Here is a 24,119-nt window from a genome sequence, read left to right on the forward strand (position 1 = left end):
GTCTGGTGATTAGCCTCAATTAGCAGCTAGGCAGCTAGCAGCTAATTTAGCAACAGCCTTGGTTGAGGTTACTGGCGAGGCCAATTATTTGTACTATTTTGTCCAGTAAATAGCCTGTGCTAGCTGCTAATTCCAATTTCAGTCATGTTTTTAAAAAAAATAAATAAAATGTAAGTACTTTTCTATTTAAAAATGAGTTCAGTATAAGCAAGCCTAAAAGGATAGGTTAGCAGGTAGCATAGTAGCTAGGTTACTTTCTTTTATCCTGTGATTAGCTTGAAGTTTAGTATTACCGGGAAGAAAGCACTTTTTTACTTTCCATCATAATTACTATATATTACTATATATACTATATTACTATAATTTTTACCTGGATTTATTAGGTAGCGGTTTATTAAATTGACATCCCCTTTTCTGTCTGGTGATTAGCTTCAATTAGCAGCTAGGCAGCTAGCAGCTAATTCAGCAACAGCCTTGGTTGAGGTTACTGGCGAAGGGCCAATTATTTGTACTATACGTCCAGTAAATAGCCTGTGCTAGCTGGTAATTCCAATTTCAGTCATTTTTTTTTAAATAAATGAAATGTAAGTACTTTTCTATTTAAAAATGAGTTCAGTATAAGCAAGCCTTAAAGGATAGTTTAGCAGGTAGCATAGTAGCTAGGTTACTTTCTTTTATCCTGTGATTAGCTTGAAGTTTAGTATTCCCGGTAAGAAAGCACTTTTTACTTTTCATCATAATTACTATATATTACTATATATACTATATTACTATAATTTTTACCTGGATTTATTTGTACGATTTAATAGTTAGCAGCATACCAATTAGCTTAGCAGGTTGGCTATTTAAAAAAAATTGAAAAAAAGATCAAATGATTATTCATAAACCCAAAATTAGCACATGAAATCAATGATATTTGGTCATTTGTGAATATTGTGAATTAAAAGCAGTACAAGTCAAAAGTTTAGAGACACCTTCTCATTCCACAGCATGACCAAGTGTCTGTAAACTTTTGACTGCTCATGTAAGTTGGGAGTGAGTGAGTCAAGTGATACTGACGACATTAGCAACTACTGTACGTGACCAAGTGTCCTCTTGTGTATTTTTGATTTATAACCTTGAGCAGGAAGTGTCAAATGCATTCTGGAGCAAAGTGGAACCCGTTTAGAGAGGAAGCCTGTTAAGAAGTTTAGCATGACAAGCTTGTTTATTAATCTCTTTACAATCAGCAAATATTTACACAATATTTTTCGCAGCAGCTGATGATTTCCATCTGGCAAACGACTTCAAAACAAGACGATAACAGCAACAGACGGATATCAACAAGCATGCCACCTTTGCATCGTCAACAGAAGGTCCAAAAATATCATCATCATGCCTTTCATCTGAACAAGAATCATCAAATACGTAAGACACCTTCCTCAAAAATAGATTTACACACCTGACATTCCCACAAAGCCTGTTGCATCGGAATGACAGTGATTGTCTTGCATGGACAGATCCACTCGTTGACACTTCCAGCTCTGAAAGACAACACGATTTAGTTTGGAACCGGAAATACACAAAACGCAATTCCCGCCAAAACATGGGCAACAACGTTGAGAAATTATTGGTTAGTACATCACAGCATATCATAGCAATCCAAAAACACCATGCGAATGCCTTTGATTCGTGCAAACAAGGTGTGATATAAAGGGCTGGAAAAATTACTACAATATGGTAATGGTTGTATTTCATTTGAACATGCATCAGATTACAATTGATGCATCCCATAATCAGTTCACAGTTCCACATGTCCAAAAGGAGTAGGAAGAAGCAAAGCTTATTAAATCCTACCCCTCCATCTGGTACTTTTACAATCAGTAACTGTTACATTTGTTCACTTCCTGCTTTCCATAATACAGTTTAAGGTTTTTTTTGGTTTGTTTTTTTAAATAATGTACCTCATACCAAAGTACGAGGTGATATGAACAATAGGGCCCCTTTAAGATTAAAATATTAGAAGAGGAAACTAAAACGCTAGCCATCTGGAAAAGGAATAAAAACTGAAAAATGCATTTTGTGGAAAAAAACAATGACTGTCACACTAAATAACAATGACAGTATCCCAATCCCAAAACAATATAAATACGCCCTCTGGTGGTGTTAGGAAGTATAGATGTGATGTGATTAGATCAGGGGTCTCAAACTCAATTTACTGGGGGGCCACTGGAGCTCGGGTCTGGGTGAGACTGGGCCGCATCAGGTTTTCCAAAAAACGCATTTATTAAAACCAAAAAAATAAAAAAAAACTTCGCTTTGGTTCCAATTTTCTACAAGAAAAGCTCTGACATTCCACTGTTCTCAAATATCTTACTTTTTATTTTTCTACACAAAATAAGATGAAAAATAAATAAACAAATCAAGAATAAAGAAAATCAATCAATCAATCAGTAATAAATAAATAAATAAATATAATAATAATAATAATAATAATAATAAAACAGCAAATAATAAAAACTTAAACCACATATAGTTGGTGGGTAGACAAATTATTTTTTTCAGATTAAAATGAACAAAGCATTATTAGAGCCCTGTAGACATGACAAAACACGACTATAGTCACATTTATACTCTTTTTATTTACAACATATTGCGCAACTGCAGGGTCTTGAGATACATGCTAAATCGCGAACTAGAGAGCTAGTGACCTAAACGGTAGCCTTCAAGTTATTTCCTTTAAACTTAAATAGCCAAAAACTTGCCACTTCCACACGGATAGGGAGGATAACTATTAACAGTTATTTAACCTTTAACGTGAACATTAATCAAACGTAATAATTTTTTCTGGGTACATGATACCATACAGCATCCATATCAAACTTGCGTGGGCCGCACTAACATTAAACTTTCATATCAAGGCGGGGGCCTCAAACTAGTGTCCTGTGGGCCACGTTTGGCCGGCGGGCCGCGTGTTTGAGACCCCTGGATTAGATGCTGTGTGCTGTGAAGGCCATGTACTGTATATCATAGCAATCCCAAGCCACCATCCAAATATGTCCATTAGTGCTTAAAATAGCAAAAAAAAAAAAAAACTACTTATTTTATATTTTCAGACACGTCTTTGCTGTGATTGGTCAGTTTTTGGGTGGTGGACAAGAGGCCAAATGAATAACTCATGAATAAATAAATAATAAATACACAAAAATCTGTTATACAGTTTTCTGACACTTCATGTCACAAGTCAAAATACGCCCTCTGGTGGTGTTACGCAACATTGCAAACATAGCGATCTCATTGGAAGCGTTATAAGTGCTGCATAATAGTCTTTGCTACCGTTGAATCTTTCACAGTCACAAAATCCCCGCCATGTCTGATATTTCCTCCCATTTTGGAACGCAGATCCATTTGCCTGACCCGGGTGGTGTTGGGTATTTGTTAAAAATAGCATCCATGTCTGTGTACAGGAGTGCCTTGAGGAGATTAGCAGCTGCACTTTATGTAACGTGGCGTCCTTAGGGAATATGATGTGTGAGGATCATGTGACACCCATGCACACACACACACACACACACACAGAGAGGCGACACATGATTTTGCACAGGTGTAACAGAAGCAGGCCTTTTGCAGTGCATGGTGTCCAACGTATGGCCCCCTGGATTAAAATTAAATAAAAATAATATTACTGCAATCTCAAATTCGCAGCTTCACTTTTTCAAAAATATATTCATAAATCCTGTTGTTTTGTAATTGAAAATGGCAAGATTATTAGTCCAAAATATGCAAATTTAAGGTAATATTATGTTTTTTTGTTGTTGCATAAATTAAGCATTTAAGTTTACTTTAGTCATTTCCAGTGGTGCCATTAAAGCTATTTTAGGGGGGCTTCAACACAAAATGTTCCTAAGTCCCCCCTAAATAATTTTATATTTTTTATAGATTTTTTAATTTATTTTTCTACAAAAAAATCTCAATCTCAATTCCATATAAAATCAAATTCCATATAATAAGGCAAAAGCAGGCTAATACTAGCCTGTAATAACCAGAATAATAATGATGATGATAGTAATAATAATAGTCTAATTAATACAAGGATGAAGAGTCTTGAACCAGTCATGATGTACCCATTATGTCATTGTATGGTCATATAACCTCGTACTTCAGTACGTGACAAAAACTAAAAAAAAAATATTAGGAAAGCAGGAAGTGAACAAATGTAACAGTTACTGATTATAAAAGTACCAGATGGAGGGGTAGGATTTAATAAGCTTTGCTTCTTCCTACTCCTTTTGGACATGTGGAACTGTGAACTGATTATGGGATGCATTCAATTGTAGTCTGATACATGTTCAAATGAAATAAAACCCTTACCATTACCAATAATATAATAATATAATAATGATTATTATATAAAACGTAGAAATGCTGCTTAAAAGGCTGCCGCAGTGAAATAAAAAAAAAAAATAAGAATGAATACAAATCTAAAAATAAGAGTGGCAATTGGCAACCATTTTCCTTATTATGTCCTGTGCGGGTTTGGTCTCCATGATGGGGAGCGGAACACAGAAACTATGTCCTCAGCACACAGCTATTAATTGCTCTGATAGACGCTCCAAAGCAGTGGGAGCTACGGGAACCCCCTCCACCCCCCCACACACACTCACCATCTAGACATTTCCACCCCTATGTGAGTAGTGGTCTCACCTTTACTGCAATACACAAATGCATTAAATGGCTACTTTTCTCTTACTATGTCTACGGGATTGGGTAATTGGAGTGTAAAGGTGGCTATTCGGGTGTTGTTTCTTGTCTATTTCCTGTTTGACACTGTTAAAAACTGTATTTAGAAGGTCATTAACAGCTTTTCTTTGCTCTAACTACAGCACATATATGCTAGCAGCAATAAATGAATTTATGGGAAACCAATGCAAGTGGACTGTAACAGCCACAAGTGAAGCAGCAGTCCTGGGTTCACCAAAAGATGCACTTTTCTCTAAAGCTTGGGGCAAAATATGAATATTGTTTCCCATACATTCATTTATTTGTGGTGACCCACCACTACCCGGCTACTGTACATTGGATCTGGGAGCTACCAGCTGACAGGCCACCCCTTTTCCCGACTCCCTGGACCCCCGACCCTGTCTGCGCTGTACTATATGGCAGCGGTCCACTGAGAAGTGCTTGTGGATCAGAGATGGGTTACACCAACCGGGGGGCTAACATTACAAACCAGGGCAGGCGTGTTGCGTCACGCCGAGGAGCGCTCACTTGCCTTAATGTCAGATGTCACAGACGATCTCCGTGATGGTTGACTTCGGCCTGAAAGGCAAGATGAGTCTTGTGTAATAAATACTACTAGGGTATGGGCTCATACAGAAGAACATCCTGAACATAAGCTTCAGCTTCCTTGTTTGAGTCATTCTTCTGCTCAAGCTTTGCTCATCATTCTAACCATTCCAAGTTCCTAATAGGGCATTCTATGGTGTGTTCAGGGTACACAGAGGGGAATCTTTTAAATGGAGTGTACATACTACATACTACAGAGTGGTTACCTTTCTTTAGCCGGCGGAATGGATGTCTTGGTGTGTTGCTGCTGCTCTTGATCCAGTCTAGAAGTCACACAAATAAAACAAAAACTTTAGAACAGGCAAAAATGTCATCCAATATTTGAAACTTTTAAATGACATCACCTTGCTTTCATCTTCTCATCATCGTACCTGCGGAAGGTACCAAAAGGTTACTATATTAGCTTTTACTGCCATCTAGTGACAGGACTAACACAATACAATGTATAATAATGTCATTGAAAACGTAGAAATGCTGCTTAAAAGACCACAGTGAAATGGAAAAAAAAATGTAGTGCAAATCCAAAAATAATACAAATATAACATAAGAAAAAATGTATTGGTCAATGTGAGTTTAATAATATGACTTAAAAAAAAAGAAACTTCCCAAAAATGGCATATATCTTGAAAAAAACAAGGGTTTTTCTCAATAAAAGTAGTACATTTTCCAGGAAAACAGTCCTATTTTACTCAAAAATATATGTGATGTTACACATATTGGTATTGGTTGGAAATTGAGAGTTGGACAATATGGGCATATTGGTTATCAGGAAAAAAAAAAGGCCAATATTGGACATTCCTAATTTTTCCCTCTAAAATGTACATTTCCCACTAAAATATTAGTAGGAAAGCTCCGCTTGATTGAGTGTTGGACCATTTCTTGCTGACACAGGGACATAACACGTACACTGGATTCATTAATAATACGATGAGTGTATTGTTAAATAGTAGAATTCATTTTTTTGTTTGTTTTAGCATGCGCCATATAATAACATGGGTTAAGTACAGAAATAGACCCCTAGAATAATAGACTGCGCCTTATAATCCGGTGCACCTTATGGTAAAGACCAGTGGCGTCATTAGGCCTATTTTAGAGGGATTCAGCCCCCCTAAAATGTTCTTAAGTCTCCCGAAATAATTTTATATTTTTCATTATATTTTTTTATAATATTATAAAATATATATATTTTTTTATAATATTTGTATTTTTTTCAATGTATAGATTTTTTTTTACAAGAAAATCTCTGACAAATTTCATATTCATTCATTAATTTTCTACCGCTTATCCTTACGAGGGTTGTGGGGGTGCTGGAGCCTATCCCAGCTGTCTTGGGGCGAGAGGCGGGGTACACCCTGGACTGGTGGCCAGCCAATCACAGGGCACATATAGACAAACAACCATTCACACTCACATTCATACCTATGGATAATTTGGAGTGGCCAATTAACCTAGCATGTTTTTGGAATGTGGGAGGAAACCGGAGTACCCGGAGAAAACCCACGCATGAACTCCACACAGAGATGGCCGAGGGTGGAATTGAACCCTGGTCTCCTAGCTGTGAGGCCTGCGCACTAACCACACGACTGCCGTGCACAAATTTAATATAATACTATTACTTACATATACTATACTAAGATTATATATATATATACTACTAATTATTACTACGACTACTAGTAGTCGTAGTAATAATCAATTTTTAGTAATAATAGTAATTTAGTAATAATACATTTTTTTGAATGTCCACTACATTCATTCATATCCTGTGCATCTCCAGGGGGTTAACCCCCGCCCCCTTCAGAACCTAGTGACGCCCCTGGTAAACACCTAAAACATGTCAGCAGCATTGACTCTGTATTTTTATGTGGAGCGCGGCGCTGACCCCTGGTGGTCGCATAGACTTACTGCAGCACGCACTCAGGCACCTGGACATGTTCCATCGGGATGAGCTGGCTGAGCTCCTCCAGTGTGTGAACGTATCGGATCTTATCCAAGAACTTGACACTGCAGATACATATACCGTATTAAAATGTGGTTGAACTGTTTCTCTAGAGTTGTGACGAGGGAAAGGTGCGGTGCTTCACCTGATGAAAGGTCGTGAGATGGCCAGGACGGTCCTGATGAACCACGTCGGGTGAGCAATGATGAGACACTTCAGGTTCTTCCTCAATCTGTCATCATAAATCATTTTCAATTTCATAATTTCATCACCTTGAGGCTTATGATCACATGACGACATCTATCTTACTTCCTGTCAATCATCTGGTAGCATCTCTTCAGCCAGCCGATGCCGGGCATCTTCCTGCGTGGGGTGGCTCCGTTCAGGTACACGATCATGTAGTCGTCGGCCACCAGGAGCTCCAGGCTGCTCACCACGTAGCTGAGAACAACATGGCAACGTCAGCAGATGTCGGCAGTCACGCGGAGAGGAAGTAACGCCTTGGCGTCTTACAAGAAGAGGTTCTCCATGATGTACGTGTAGTCGTCACAGCTGCTGTCAGGAAGGTAGCTGGCCGCAAACACAATGATGGCGTTCAGGCCTTCTCCGTAATAACCTGCCGCAAGGGGACGCAAGGATGTTGGCAAGGAGCTTATTATAGTTAGACGTCATGCAGCACTTTTAAGCACTTTCACTTTGTGTGGGCTCACTATTTGGCAAACACTAACTTTTTCACACATTTCCTTCATTCATTCATTTTCTACCGCTTATCCTCTTGAGGGTTGCGGGGGGTGCTGGAGCCTATCCCAGCTGTCTTTGGCTGAGAGGCGGGGTACAACCTGGACTGGTGGCCAGCCAATCACAGGGCACATATAGACAAACAACCATTCACACTCACATTCATACTTATGGACAATGGACAAAGTGGAGTTTGCATTTGCTCCGGGTATTCCAGTTTCCTCCCACATCCCAAAAACATGCTAGGTTAATTGGTGACTCCAAATTGTCCATAGGTATGAATGTGAGTGTGAATGGTTGTTTGTCTATATTTGTTTCATTACTAATGTATTTATTTAGCAACCATAATATTCATCTAATGACCAATTTTTTTTATTTAATGACCATCTTATTTATATTTTCTAACTGATTAATTTATGTAATGACCTTCATATTTATTTCAAGACTGATTTATTTATTTCCTGACCAGTGTATTTATGTAATGAATTTATTTGTTTCATTACTAATGTATGCATTCATATTTAGCATGACCAATTTTTTAATTTAACGACCATCTTATTTGTATTTTCTGACAAATTAATTTATTTAATGGCCTTCATATTTATTTCATGACTGATTTATTTATTTCCTAGCCAGTGTATTTTTGTAATGAATTTATTTGTTTCATTACTAATGTATATATTTAGCAACCATAATATTCATCTAATGACCAATTTTTTAAATTTAATGACCATCTTATTTATATTTTCTGACTAATTAATTTATTTAATGACCTTCATATTTATTTCATGACTGATTTATTTATTTCCTGACCAGTGTATTTATTTAATGAATTTATTTGTTTCATTACTAATGTATATATTAATATTTAGCATGACCATTTTTTTAATTTAACAATCTTCTTATTTATGATTTCTGACTAATTAATTTATTTAATGACCTTCATATTTATTTTGTGACTGAATTATTTATTTCCCGACCAGTGTATTTATGTAATGAATTTATTAGTTTCATTACTAGTGTATGCATTAATATTTAGCATGACCATTTTTTTAATTTAATGACCATCTTATTTATATTTTCTGACTGATTAATTTATTTAATGGCCTTCAAATTTATTTCATGATTGATTTATTAATTTCCTGACCAGTGTATTTATGTAATGAATTTATTTGTTTCATTACTAATGTATATATTAATATTTAGCATGACCATTTTTTTAATTTAACAACCATCTTATTTATGATTTCTGACTAATTAATTTATTTAATGACCTTCATATTTATTTTGTGACTGATTTATTTATTTCCTGACCAGTGTATTTATGTAATGAATTTGTTTCATGACTAATGTATATATTTAGCAACCATAATATTCATCTAATGACCAATTTTTTTAATTTAATGACCATCTTATTTATATTTTCTGACTGATTAATTTATTTAATTATTTTCACATTTATTTAATGACTGATTTATTCAATTACTTTTTTTATTTATATGTCATGAACAATTCATTTATTAATTTTTGTACATTTATTTTATATGCCTTGTATTTTTTTTCAGGACCTGTGTATTTATTTAGAGTTTAGAGTTTAGTTAGAGACTCAATTTGTTAAAAAGTTATGAAATAAATACAGTAATAATAATAAGTCCTGAAAGAAATACACAGCATATGAAATAAATGTACAAAAATGAATTGATTGATTTATTTAATGACGTCTTATTGATAAAATGGCCTGCATCTGTCAAAGGACGGGGTAGGCGGAGTCAATGATCTGATGGGTTTGATGTGCAATTGGAGGCTCGGAATGATCATCCTCATGGGAAGGAAATAACTCACCCCCATGGGTGACCACCCTCAGGTAGGGCCTGATGACCTGCATGTCGATGCGTTGTTCCTGGTCACCGATGATCACTGTTCTCCACAGACGGCCAGACGAGTCTGCTTCCTCCTCGCCTTCTTCACCCGGGAGAGACTTGGCGGTGGCCACGGGGGTGTCGTCTGGGAGAATAACACTTTAGTTCCTTCACGAAGAACACAAATCTGACAAACTCACCCTCCCACTCAAGTTCGTTGCCGTTATTGATGAACTCCAGCGAGTCGGTGTCGTCGGGTGTCTCGATGTCATCCACATTGATGTCCAGGTCGTCCGGCGTTTCCAGGAGGTCATCAGAGAGCACCGAGCCCTCGCTCTGCTCCAGCGACAGGTTCATGTCGGGGGCGATGAGTGTGCGGCGCTTGGACTGGTCCCTGGACTGGCCTACGTTCAGACTGCTGGGGGGGTCTAGAAGAAGCCAAGTCATGTGATATGATGGGATCGCTATGTTCCGGTACAAGATAGGAAAATGTCACATACTGGCTCTGGAGTCGCTGAAGCCGTCTCCATCTTCTGGTAGAGGCCTGTGTAGACACAACATTAGGTACACTTGCACTTTCTACCACGACGACGCGGTCTCTTACCTGGGGAAGTCCTCGTCCTGCCACTCGTCCTTCACCTCCATGCTGTCCATGCGTAACGTGGCCTCCGCTGTGCCCATGCCGTGCTCTGCTTGGTCGTGAATCACCTCACTGAAAACAGACAAAGGCGTGTTGTCGTACTATAGCGCTACCAATACGGCAATGTCGATATGATTCAAGGGGGGAGGGAGGGGGAGGGTTCACTCTGCAGTCCATTTGTCCACTGGTTTGGCAATAACGTGCTACGAGGACACACACAAACGACTACACAAGTAGGCTAAAAGGCCTTCAGGCTAACTGCTGCTTGTGTTGTTATGATGGGATTCAAAATGGCAGCCTGTAGCATGTTGCGCTGCTACTGAAAAGACACTAGTAACAGTCAAGTGCATGCGTTGTGCGAGTCCTCATTGACCGTCGCTTTGACACACGCTAGTTTGAGGGAACACAGTGGTGTGGCAGCTGATATGGAGCCACAAATATTGAGTAGAAAGGGAGCAGGAACATTTTATTTTGAAGGGTATGCTTAGCCAAGGCTGCCCTTTGTCACCGATTCTGTTCACAATTTTCATGGACAGAATTTCTAGGCGCAGCCAAGGTGTTGAGGAAGTCCGGTTCGGGGGCCTTAGAATCTCACGCCTCCCTGGTGAGGTGTTCTGGGCATGCCCAGCCGGGAAAAGGCCCCGGGGCAGACCTAGGACACGCTGGATGGATTATGTCTCACAGCTGGCCTAGGAACGCCTTGGTGTCCTCCCGGTGGAGCTGGAGGAGGTGGCCGGGGACCGGGAAGTCTGGGCTTCCCTACTAAGACTGCTGCCCCCGCGACCCGGACCCGGATAAACGGAGGAAAATGGATGGATGGATGGGCTTAGCTTCAACACCCTGGCAGACGGCCCTCTCCAATGTTATTTTTTTGGTGGGTGTTTTTGCAAAACTTTATTTGTATTCTGATGGCTGATTTCACATTTACAATTTGGATCATGGAAAGAATGGCAAGAAGTACAGGGAACCAAGATCTGGACCAAATTTTTGGTGACAATGTGGGAGAGGACAGACCAGCTTAGCCATTCAGATGAGAAGTGGAGTATGATCCAGAAGACACAGATGATGCGAGTCAGATGAAGAGGTTACTGGTGATGAAGCTGTTCTATATCCCTCAGTAACAGCCAGGTAACAAAAGAACCTTCAATTTATGAATATGATTCTTTTGAGGTTCATTTTACCATTTTTGGAAATTGAAATTGATGGGTATAGTGACAAAAAAGGCCTACATGCCCACACCAAAAGTATTAAAACCAACATTTTCATGCATGAGGAAGCCTAAGAAGGTAACCAAGACATGAGAAGCAAATTTGATGGTAACTTATTGTTTTTAGTGTATTTTATAGCTGATTTAATATATGGGTCAAAACTGACCCGTTAACATAAGAGATAATACCAGAAAGCTAACACAAGAGGAAGGTTAAACATCAGACCACATCAAACTACGAAATTGAATTTTACAGTTTTGTTGGCGTTTTTTTCTCTAAATAAGACATCCGACTTGAAAGTCATGTTACCAGCTTGTATGTTAAAAGCTGAAATACTTAAAAAGCAACTGGTGGGACGGATTCAAACACTTGATGGGCCACATGTGGCCCCTGGGTCGTAGTTTGCCCACCCCTGTTGTATACTGTTTGGATGCTGGTGACGAACCTGTGAAACTGGAATAGTTGCCTGATCACCAGGGATACAACCATTCCCACTCACATTCATACCTATGGACAATTTGGAGTGGCCAATTAACCTAGCATGTTTTTGGAATGTGGGAGGAAACCGGAGTACCCGGAGAAAACCCACGCATGCACGGGGAGAACATGCAAACTCCACACAGAGATGTTGGAATTGAACTTGGGTCGCCTAGCTGTATGGCCTACATGCTAACCACTCGACTACCGTGCAACCTGAACATTGAAATATTCAAGAAAAAATTGACTATTGGAAGTTGTATATTCTTTCATTTTCTACCGCTTATCCTCACAAGGGTTGTGGGGGTGCTGGAGCCTATCCCAGCTGTCTTGGGGCGAGAGGCGGGGTACACCCTGGACTGGTGGCCAGCCAATCACAGGGCACATATAGACAAACAACCATTCACACTCACATTCATACCTATGGACAATTTGGAGTGGCCAATTAACCTAGCATGTTTTTGGAATGTGGGAGGAAACCGGAGTACCCGGAGAAAACCCACGCATGCACGGGGAGAACATGCAAACTCCACACAGAGATCCCCGAGCGGAGATTCCAACCCGGGTTTTCCCGATCTCCTGACTGTGTGGCCTACATGCTAACCAAAGTCGTATTTGATGTTTCCAAAAAAATAAGTTAGCTTTATGTAAAACTAAACAACCTTCAAACATTTATATTAAGATGCTTAATCAAGTTCAGCATTCAGGAAAACCTGTGATTGACAGGTGATCAGTCCAAGGTATACAACTGGGGTAGGCTCCAGCTTTTGGAATGAAATGAAAGCTCCAAGTATTCCCGAGAAGAAGGAAGGAAGTACTCACATAATAGAGGAGCTTCTCTGTGATGTGATGACGCTCCTTCAAAGATGACCGAGCATCCCCCGTGCGGATCCACGAGGGGGAACTTAGGTGATGCTGATGCGGGAGTCCTCCTGCAGAGGAGAACGTTCATAAGCAAGAACATGATGCGCTCACATCCATTCTGCTCCTATCGTATCTCATGCTGCTTTTTTTTGGAGGGGGGAGCAAACACTTAATCCTCCTGCGATTTCAGCTTCCTTCCACTTTGATGCTGAGCGTGCCTCTACCCAAGCCCCGCCCTCCAGCCCTCAGCGCTAATCCTGCTCTGATGATGTCATCCATATGCTTGTTATGTAATCAAACCTGCCTCCTCTTGCGTTGATTCCCCCAAGTCGGGCCGTTGTCCTCCTCGCCTCCTTGTCACGTTCCAGCTATTTTCCATCCACGCTTGACTTACTCACTCATCTTTTTCTCTCTCCGTCTCTGCAGTCTCATGCACTCAAGGGAGCAAGATGGGGATATCTACTGTGCTGTTTCCAGGCAACCGCAACCTCATCCCTCCCCTTCTCAGCATCCCTTTTTTAAGCTCCGTCACTGGTAACGTTACATTCCGCTCCTCCCTCTTGACTCCTACCCCTCCTTGTCTCCTCATTCTCCCTCTCATCACAGAGCACTAAGCTCCGGGCGATGCCGTTTGCTAAGCATAAACAATGTGACTATGTCACCATGACACTGATTATTTTTCCCCCCAACACCGGGTATTTGAATCCCTGTATTGCATTAAAATGGAACCAGACTTTCAGCAATGGTGTTTTTAAGCTATTTTTAAACTAATATACTGCAATGGATGCAATGCTTCTAGGGTCCCGAGTGTTTGCCTAAAGAGTCGACAACAGAGATGAACCAAAGGATCCATGTCTGCAGTAGCGGTTCCAGCTATGGGCCATATGGGCAATTGGGCAGGATGGCATTCTCTAGGGGGCGCCGTGGACGGCGATGGTAGAATTTTTTGCCTTTTGTTGCTTCTCGGGGGCGGCACGGCGGAGGAGTGGTTAGAACGCAGACATCACAGCTAGGAGACCAGGGTTCAATTCCACCCTCGGCCATCTCCGTGTGGAGTTTGCATGTTCTCCCCATGCATGCGTGGGTTTTCTCCGGGTACTCCGGTTTCCTCCCACATTCCAAAAACATGCTAGGTTAATTGGCCACTCCAAATTGTCCATAGGTCATTTCCGAATGGGTGACAAAGGACAAACAGGCTGGACTTACTCCTGGAAATGCGAACCAAGCTCCTGCTCTGGTTGTGCAAGGACCCAATAGCACATAGTAACACCACCAATCCCGTACTCCCGGAGCACCCACCAAAGGGCGGCGCGAGGGGCACGTTCGAATGCCTTTTCCAAGTCCAAAAAGCACATGTTTGCTATATATATTTACTGTTTACTATACAGGAGACCTGGGTTCAATTCCACCCTCGGCCATCTCTGTGTGGAGTTTGCATGTTCTCCCCGTGCATGCGTGGGTTTTCTCCGGGTACTCCGGTTTCCTCCCACATTCCAAAAACATGCTAGGTTAATTGGCCACTCCAAATTGTCCATAGGTATGAATGTGAGTGTGAATGGTTGTTTGTCTATATGTGCCCTGTGATTGGCTGGCCACCAGTCCAGGGTGTACCCCGCCTCTCTCGCCCAAAAACAGCTGGGATAGGCTCCAGCACCCCCACGACCCTCGTGAGGATAAGCGGTAGAAAATGAATGAATGAATAAAATGAATACATTTCTGGAGAGACTAGAAATACATGTTTTTCTGTTTTCTGGCACTAATCTTTTAGCAAGATGACTCAAAAGGTGTAACTTACTTTGCTTTTCACTGCATATAATGGTTATATTCTGGTTCTATATTTCAGATATTCAATATCAATTTAATATGACTTGAGCATATGATTTTAAAAATGTTTAGAATGTAATGTATACAATTAAAATAGAAAGCTGTTTATATGGCAGTAAAGTAAGTTTGTAAATACTGCATAATTTAGTACATTTTAATGAATATTTGAGTTTAATTTGCAAAATATATCAGTAATATATATTCATATCATATATGATTGCTATCATATATTCCTCACCGCGACCCTCGTGAGTAAAAGCGGTAGAAAATTAATGAATGAAAGTTGCTTCTTGGGGCCACAGAAGGCAATCCGTACATCTGCCAGACATAAGAGTGACATTTTTGGAAAGGTGACGAAGATTCCTATGTTTTCACCAAAAGAAATCAAGCTAGCTAAAACGATGTGGCCAGGAGGAGGAGTTGTTTGCAAAAACAAAAAAGTTATTTTTCAGCCTCCTACACTCTAAAACTAGAGTGGGAGACTAGGTGTATTTTGGCCCTGCGCACACCTTTTTCTGACGAAGATAGAGCAAAATGTAAACATCCAACGAAAGGATAGTCCTATCCCCAGAGATAGTTGAGAAGTTTGTCTAAAAAACGAGCCATTAATCATGTTTCTACGTGACCATATGGCTGCGCTACAAGGCTGTGAAAAGTCTGTAAATTCTCATTTTTTTTATAGCATGTGCTGTTCTAAAAATAGATTTTGGTGTATCCATTCTAGAGGCGTATTTTTTTACGTTTTGTTAATAGTATCGCTAAAAGATCAACGGCAGATATCTGTGAGTGCATATACTGTATATCACATTTACAGTATAGTACAGTAGAATACAGTATAGTAGAAGTAGTTGATAGTACCTTCCCTTCTATATCAGCTCTTGCCAGTGTACTACAAAGATATAAACTTAGTGTGTTGTGATCTGAAATGTAAACTAGTAAAAGGATTATAAGAGGAAATATGACCTACATGCCCAATAAGCAGGGATTAGCAGGCAGTGATTATAAAAACTGGCAGCAGGCTATACTCTATTGTACTCTACTGTACTCTACTGCGTCTCCACATGACAATACAACTTGGAAGTGGCAGCATGACTTTACTATGTTGATTTCACCACTACAAAATAATACAATATAATATAATATAATATGGCCTCCATACCTGCATAGCCAGCTATCTCTCTTACCCATCAATCCACGAGTCCATGTCAGGGGTATCAAAACTGAAAAATGAAAGTATGCAAGGGCCACTTTGATATTTATTAAAGCATGCTAAGAAGTTATGTATATTTTAAGAAGAAAATGCAATTCAGCTTTGTGATATATGTCGGTCAAAAAGCATTTAACTCATCTTCCGGCATTTTCTTGTCGTAATATTACAGTGATAGAAAGTTTGAAAGGTCATGCACTTTATTCCAATATTTGAACTTTATTCTCAAGATATAAATTTTCCCCCAACTTAATGCCCCCCCCAAAGTTTTTCGTTTCTCAAAATATTACGACTTAAAAAAATATATTATTTTTTTAATATTTCAACTCTGTGATACTAAACTTACAATATTTGTCCTCAAAATATTATAAATTAATTCTGATAAAATTGAGACATTTTTGTGGTAAGTATATGACTTTTTTCCTAAAATCACAGCTGTTGTTTTTCCACTTCTGCTTTTTTCACCAACTGTTTCTTCTTCTTTTCTTCTCATAATTATGACTTTATTAAATGTTACTTTATTCTTGTAATATTATAATGTTAAATCATTTTAATTTTCCAAATACAACAAAATACAACATTCATTTTGTTTGTTTTTTCAACATATCACTCAAAAATGTAAAAAATGTGCAATTTTTGACTTTTTGTTGACTTTTTAGTTTTCATGTTTTTTATTTGACTCTTGTAAAATGAATGTCCTACGCTGTGGTGCGGCTTTGCTGCCCTCTGTTTGTCATCTGTTGTACTACACCACTGACTGGCTTGGAAGCAGCTAATTCCACACCTGCACGCAATGACACCTGGACCAAAGCCCTGTATAACTGCCTCTGAGTCAGTATATAACGTTAGTTTTAAGTTCCTACCTATTTTCGTTTTTGGTTCCTCCCTAGCTGCATGTAAGTTAACGAGGCGGAACTGATTGTCGGTAAAATTGTCGTTTCCGCATGTACATGTTTAATCGTTACACCCATAGAAAATAAACTCAGTTTTGCCACACTATTGAGAGCTCACAATCTAATCGGTTCTAAAAGTTAAGTTAAGGTTCTAAAAGTTATAGTTACATATATAATTCCTTCCTAAGGCATGTGTGCAGCCATTAAGGTCAGTATATGTGTTTTGTATTATTTTCGTTTCAGTCTCTTTGTGTTTGTTTACAGTTTGCTGTACCAGCTAACTGGGCTAATCACGCATTGTGTTGCACGTGTGATGGTTGTTTGTTTATGGAAATGTTTTTATGTAATGTGAGACGTTTGTAATATTATTGTATATTTGTGTATTATGTGACCAGTGATTTATTATATTTTGTATCTGTTTGAACCCCTTTTAGTTCTCACGCTGGTTTTTGGAATAAATCCATCAGTAAACTCAAGAACTAATTGCTGTCTGTCGGAGTTACAATGATAGAAAGTTTGAACGGTGATGAGTTAAATCCAAGTCATACTAACGCCGTTACTTTTTTCAGTAACAGGTAATATAATTACTTTTACTGTCAACATAACGCCGTTACCATTTTCGAAACCCGTTACTGCACGTTACTGAAGCCGCCTAAAAATATATCACCGACTTAATAATCAGAAGAAGAAGAATGATGATAGTAATAATAATAGGCTAATTACTAATATAATAATGATTATTATATCATTGATCACTGTCCACTGGACAGAATGGTTGCAGAGCTTGAGCAGCGGTTTTGCAGTGTAGATTGTGTGTACTTGTGTACATTTAATGGTGGCCTAAAACAATTGAGTATCTCTACTAAATCTGTCCAAAAGTGGGAAAGTTATATCCCGGTTCTTGTTCCTTATTTGGATATATATATATTTTTTAATGTCTACTACATTCATTCATATCCTGTGCATCTCCAGGGGGCTAACCCCCCCTGTCCTCAGAACCTAGTGATGCCCCTGAAAGTAAGGTCCGGGACTCTCTAGCCCGAAAACAGCTGGGATAGGCTCCAGCACCCCCGTGACCCTCATGACAATAAGCAGTAGAAAGTGAATGAATGAATGAATTATTATTTATCTTCTTTTGTCTCTGGTATTAAACGGGAGCCAGGCAATTTCACTGCTGTGTTTTTGTGCAATGACAATAAAGGAAGTCTATCTATCTATCTGTTTTTTTTCAACTTGCTTCTAATGCACTTTTCTGGTCAAAAAACGGGAAACCTCACACACTCAACAGGGGCCCCAGAAGCATCCAAAAATAGCCGGATTTTTTGGAGAAAAATGATAAGGGGTAGGGATGTGAATCTCAGCACTGAGTAAAATCCTTGTAGTTAGCAAACATCTAATGTAGTTCTTCCCTGAGATCATATTTCTCCTCTCTTGTAGAGAAGTATTGGATGACATTTTTAGCTAATTGGTTATTTTTAGCCTTATTTTTAGCCTTATTTTAGCTGTTTGAAGATGAACTATATCAGCAAGTTTAAGTATTTGTGATTTTAGAAATAAAGAGTTACAGGAGAACAAATTTTGCGGGGCGGCACGGCGGTCTAGTGGTTAGCGCGCAGACCTCACAGCTAGGAGACCAGGGTTCAATTCCACCCTCGGCCATCTCTGTGTGGAGTTTGCATGTTCTCCCCGTGCATGCGTGGTTTTTCTCCGGGTACTCCGGTTTCCTCCCACATTCCAAAAACATGCTAGGTTAATTGGTGACTCCAAATTGTCCATAGGTATGAATGTGAGTGTGAATGGTTGTTTGTCTATATGTGCCCTGTGATTGGCTGGCCACCAGTCCCGAAGACAGCTGGGATAGGCTCCAGCACCCCCGTGACCCTCGTGATGAAAAGCGGTAGAAAATGAATGAATGAATGAATGAACCAATTTTGCTTTGTTCATTGTATTGAAATATTTCTGAAATAAGGAGCTAGGAAGCTAGGGATGTGCAGAGAAGGAAGTAGGAGTTAATACAAATATAAAAATGCTAGAAGCCTGATAGTCAATGGTGAGTCCATACGTCCCGCCCCCTATTCATCCACATCTATCGGTCCGTCCAATCATTTGGCAAATTCTCAAACCGTCCATCCATGAGTCATCGTATCTGTCCGTAAACCCCGCCTTCAACATCCATCCCATTCGTGTATTTATCAATTTACTCGTCCATCATCCATCTTATATACAATTGTCTCACCTTTCGAATACAACAATTCCAACTTTTGTACTTTCTCAAACCGAGACACCAGACAACAAAACACCACAAGTAGGCGTCAACTTCCTGGTCTGTGCCTTGCGTGTGATCCAGCCCGGCGTGTGTGTGACATCAACGGATGCAAGGATTAAGAGGCAGCTTTAAAGGTGGCCGTTTATTTTCTTTACAGCTCAAAGTAGCACGGGTGGGGAGATTAGGCTGCGTGTGTGTATGTGTGTGTGTGTGTGTGCGCAACACCGCCGCCATGCAGCTGGGGCTTCCTGTCCAGGGCACCGCCATTAAAACACGCCTCTTAGCTCGTGTGCTTTTAACAACAATAATGATTTAATCACATTAACAACTCAAACGCTGGTGCTGACGTGTTTTGGCGTCTTCACTTCAAACAAGTTAAGATGGTCGTAATCGAATTAGACACAATTTTCCACTACCGAGGGACGGCAGTCATGCCTCGTAAAACAACTGGCTGGCAGTGGAAGACAGCTGATTCCAGATCAGCTGCCAGACTGCTGTGTTGAGAAAAAGACATTCTCCAGATTGTGGTGACCGACGAGGGGAATCGAGCACTTATGCGGCCAAGAGATCAAGCATGTGCGAGCTGAACGTAAGCTCATTAAAAGCGAGACAAGGCGTAGATCACCTTTGCGATCACATGATAAACATCCATTTTAGTCGAACATGGAGAGGAGGATTACAAACCGGATTTCACTTCCAAATCAAACGCTGATGTCGCGTTGTTGCCGATATCATCCATGCGATGTTGGTTGGTTGAATATTTGAAAGAAGAACATCCCGATGACAAAACCGAGCCAATCAAAAAGACATGAGATCGGGTTTCATATGAAGCTGTCGTTGATTGGGTTTTGCACTCGCTAACAACATTACGGTAAGGCTGTAAACGCCAACGACAACACCACCTGAGCCAGACTTTACACAAAGCCACCTACTTCCTCTTGGTTTTGCCCTTTGACCTTGTAATATCCCACCCTCTTTGTGTTGGGACACTTGGACATAGATGGGTAGCTAGGTAGGAAGATACGGTGGCCTCCAGCTAGGTAGGTAGATACGGTGGCCTCCAGAAGTAAGTGGTATTATTCTTGGTGTGGACTGGAGGCGTTTGCAGGTGTTTACATCTTAGAAACACAACTTAGCATCTTTTATGATTACAATTGAGTGCATCCCATAATCAGTTCACAGTTCCACATGTCCAAAAGGAGTAGGAAGAAGCAAAGCTTATTAAATCCTACCCCTCCATCTGGTACTTTTACAATCAGTAACTGTTACATTTGTTCACTTCCTGCTTTCCATAATACAGTTTAAGGCGTTTGTTTGTTTTTTAATAATGCACCTTGTACTGTCACTATTTTCATAATGCCTCATATTAACTCACTAGCAAGATCTCAGTGTATAGACTGGTCATATATTTCATCTCGTTTCATATTATCTACATACTGTATTGTATATAACTCTGGGAAAAACTGTTGATTTTGTTAATACTTGGGTTGTTTATATTGTTTATTTTTCTATATTGTGTATTTTGTACTGCTTAACTGATTCTGTACTGTTGCTGCTGTGCAATGCAAATTTCCCCACTGAGGGACGAATAAAGGCATATCTTAATCTTAATCTTAATATGAGCATCCAATGCCATAATGGGTACCATAGTAAGTGTCAATATAGTGATATATATAGCACATCATGACTGGTTCAAGACTCTTCATCCTTGGATTTAGCAAACATCAACTGCTTGTATTGTTTCTTGAATTGGCTCATCGTTGTGCATTGTTTGAGGTCCTTACTCAATCCATTCCATAGTTTGATTCCACATACTGAAATGCTATGGCTAGCATAACGTAGTCCTAGCATAGAAGTGTTTCAAATGTACTTCTTCCCTGAGATCATATTTCTCCTCTCTTGTAGAGAAGTATTGGATGACATTTTTAGCTAATTGGTTATTTTTAGCCTTATGTATTATTTCAGCTGTTTGAAGATGAACTATATCAGCAAGTTGAAGTATTTGTGATTTTAGAAATATGGAGTTAGTATGTTCTCTGTAGGCGGCATTATGAATTATCCTTACTGGCCTTTTTTGCAGTACATTTAGCGAGTGAAGATTGCTTTTATAGTTATTAGCCCATATTTCCACACAATAAGTAAGATATGGTAGAACCAGAGAGCAATAAAGAGTGTGGAGTGATTTCTGATTGAGAACAACTTTTGCTTTGTTCAATATTGAAATATTTCTGGCCACCTTATGTTGTATATTTGTAATATGAGGTTTCCAGCTCATATTTTCATCTATTGTGATATCCCAGAAATGTATTTTCCTTCACCCTTTCAATGTCTACATCGTCTATTTGTATTTGTTGGTACGTGTCCTTTCTGCTGTTACCAAACAGCATGATTTTAGTTTTATTTAGGTTCAAGGACAATCTATTATCATCAAAGCATCTTTTTAGTGTGACCATTTCTTCTTTGACCTTTCTAATGATTTCGTCTGTACTCCCTCCAGAACAAAAAGCAGTATCATACCAAATATTAACCTATTTTAATTACATGGGAAAGATGCCTACTGAGCTCTTCAGAAATGCCCTTTTTTTTACAACTTAGGGCTTAAAACTGCCTCTCATGCATGGAGCATTTGGGTTAAAAAATTATTTTTTCAATACTTGTACTTCTTGAAATTAGTTAAGTAGTAAATTTGAAAAATTTTGGAAAATTTGAAAAATATTTATTTTTATTTATTTTTTAAAAATAAATTTGAAAAATAAGTAAAAACTTTAGAAATCTGGAAAAAAAAGACTCAAGTTCATATGAATCACTTTTTCAACTACATCACAAAGCAGAGATGATTTTTTATTTTCCTGAAATATATAACTTCTGTGTTGCTTTTTCAGCAAGTGTCCCTGACTGGAAAAAGTCAGGACATCCCAAACTGAACCTGAAGTAAGGAACTATAGTTCCTGGCCTGAGAAAGGACTACTAAGTGTACAGTTTGTCTTCCTGTCGAAACAATCCTCTGCAGCACAAGCAGCCTAAGCTGGATGAATGCAGAGTTAGGGTTAACCCCTTTGCCCATTTTGGCAAACTAAAAGATTAAAAGATAAAGCAGCAGAAAAGCTAACAAGGTCCCTTAGACGCTCACAAAACTGATTTTTTATCCACTGCATCACCTTCAAACCGGAATGTTGAGTAAAAGAGTCGGCAAAACGGGATGAAAATTACCACATGGATTCTATCAATCATCATTTTTAGTTTTAGTTTGATTATTTTAGGGTCTTTTCCAACATTTTAGTCAAAGTTGATCACATGATCATGAAGTAGCCCACTTCACCTTCGTCATCTCCTTTTCATCTCCCATCCCCCTTCTCTTTTCCTTCCTTCCTTAGTTCCTTCCTTCCTTCCTTCCTCGGCCTGTAAGCTGACACAGCGCCTTTAAAACATGAGCCGCTTTCTGGGTAATAGGATCTTGCGGGCTTAAATTGTCATCTGATAAAACTAAGATGCTTGATAGGTATGCCGCGCCCGCTTAACCAATTTGCACTCAATTAGGATAATGGGGAAACAAGCAAAGAGGGACAGGTTTAATATATTAATGTGATAAAATGATTATCAATTTCCCTGGCCAACAAGTCAGCAGGTGTCAGGAGTCCAATGCTCTCTTGATGACGCTTTGACAACATCATAGCTGCAGTACTTCTCTGTCGTTATTATTACATTATTTTCTGGACTATAAGTCGCTCCGGAGTATAAGTCGCACAATGCCAAAAATGCACAAAAAATATACATAAGTCGCACTGGAGTAGCATTTTTGCGGGTAATTTATTTTCCAAAGTACTTGACCAAAACAGACATTACGTCCTCTTGGAATCATCTGCAGATTTCAGTCCCGGATGATTGGCAGCTTAAACTCATGTAAATCCAATGGATGCCATGTATAACATTTTCAACAAATACAATGAAATCCAAGTATATTACGCTGACATCTTTATTCTTATAAGAATGATAGATCTCAGTCCACAATACATTTTTAATTGAGTGGTATTACAACGGAATATGGATGTCTGCGAATGGAATTGACATGATAATATACCGTATTTTCCAGACTATAAGTCGCACTTTTTTTCATAGGTTGGCTGTTCCTGCGACTTATACTCCAGAGTGACTTATAAATGAAAAAGTGTTTATGTTCCATAAAAACTGGACACCTTTTCTGTTCATGTTTATTTTTTGTGTAGCTGAATAACCATTGTGTTAGCATATCTTACACCTATTCAGCCTGTTCTCTATTCTTTTATTGTTATTGTTACTTGCCTTCCAAGAGGACGTAATGTCTGTTTTGGTCAAGTAGTTTGGAAAATTACAAATTACCCACAAAAATGCCACTTATACTCCAGTGCGACTTATGTATGTTTTTATACCTAATTATGCATTTTTGGCCTTGTGCGATTTATATATACTCCACAGCGACTTATAGTCCAGAAGATACGGTAATTCTAGACTTTCCTATTTTTTGTTTAAGTGATGATCACACCGTGAGCCTCAAAAACTCACCATACTCCATCAAGTATTTGTTCTTCAATGTAATTAATTACAATGTAATTAAAAAATGCCCCACAAAATGCCTCGTTACTTTAAGTTTCATAAGGCAGACAGGATTGTTTATGTTTGGCACACCTTAGCAGTGTGAACCAGGAGTGGGAGGATGACGTTCCCAAACATGTTATTTAGGTCAAGACACTTCACTGCTTGAAGGGATCACTGTGGGTCGCGACAGTACTCGCCCTAGGAAATGCTTTTCAACGGCATCACAGCCTGATTGGTGGAGAGAATTTGAAACAAAAGTTATCAAAGATGGTTCCTTACCCTTAAACCATGGTAAACCGTTGTGTCA

At 39.2% G+C, this 24,119-nt stretch overlaps 1 protein-coding gene across 2 annotated transcripts; it reads right to left on the minus strand.

Moving 5' to 3' along the window:
• Positions 1 to 895: 895 nt before the first annotated feature.
• atcayb (ATCAY kinesin light chain interacting caytaxin b) lies at positions 896 to 13,605 on the minus strand. 2 transcript variants are annotated; one of them, XM_058062039.1, is made up of 14 exons: positions 13,351 to 13,605; positions 13,009 to 13,118; positions 10,466 to 10,573; positions 10,362 to 10,405; positions 10,062 to 10,289; positions 9,845 to 10,006; positions 7,778 to 7,880; positions 7,574 to 7,705; positions 7,410 to 7,496; positions 7,231 to 7,329; positions 5,670 to 5,696; positions 5,532 to 5,588; positions 5,252 to 5,298; positions 896 to 1,523 (listed from the first exon to the last, which is right to left on the minus strand). In XM_058062039.1, exons 3-13 carry the CDS (start codon positions 10,540 to 10,542, stop codon positions 5,259 to 5,261), a joined length of 1,056 nt encoding a protein of 351 aa, XP_057918022.1. In that variant the 5' UTR covers positions 10,543 to 10,573; positions 13,009 to 13,118; positions 13,351 to 13,605; the 3' UTR covers positions 896 to 1,523; positions 5,252 to 5,258. The 2 variants fall into 2 exon arrangements, with proteins under 2 accessions (XP_057918022.1, XP_057918021.1); XM_058062038.1 differs by lacking the exon at positions 13,351 to 13,605 and having other exon boundaries at positions 13,009 to 13,273.
• Positions 13,606 to 24,119: the final 10,514 nt, after the last annotated feature.

The sequence above is a fragment of the Doryrhamphus excisus genome, chromosome 22, assembly GCF_030265055.1.
Source record: "Doryrhamphus excisus isolate RoL2022-K1 chromosome 22, RoL_Dexc_1.0, whole genome shotgun sequence".
Lineage (NCBI taxonomy): Eukaryota > Metazoa > Chordata > Actinopteri > Syngnathiformes > Syngnathidae > Doryrhamphus > Doryrhamphus excisus.

Bases quoted from the DNA above. Each gene is read 5' to 3' on its own strand.
- atcayb (XM_058062039.1), bottom strand. From the start codon at position 10,542: ATGGGCACAGCGGAGGCCACGTTACGCATGGACAGCATGGAGGTGAAG. The intron at 10,406-10,465 runs GTAAGAGACCGC...GTGTCTACACAG, and splicing joins CAGGACGAGGACTTCCCCAG to GCCTCTACCAGAAGATGGAG. The intron at 10,007-10,061 runs GTGAGTTTGTCA...TTATTCTCCCAG, and splicing joins CAACGAACTTGAGTGGGAGG to ACGACACCCCCGTGGCCACC.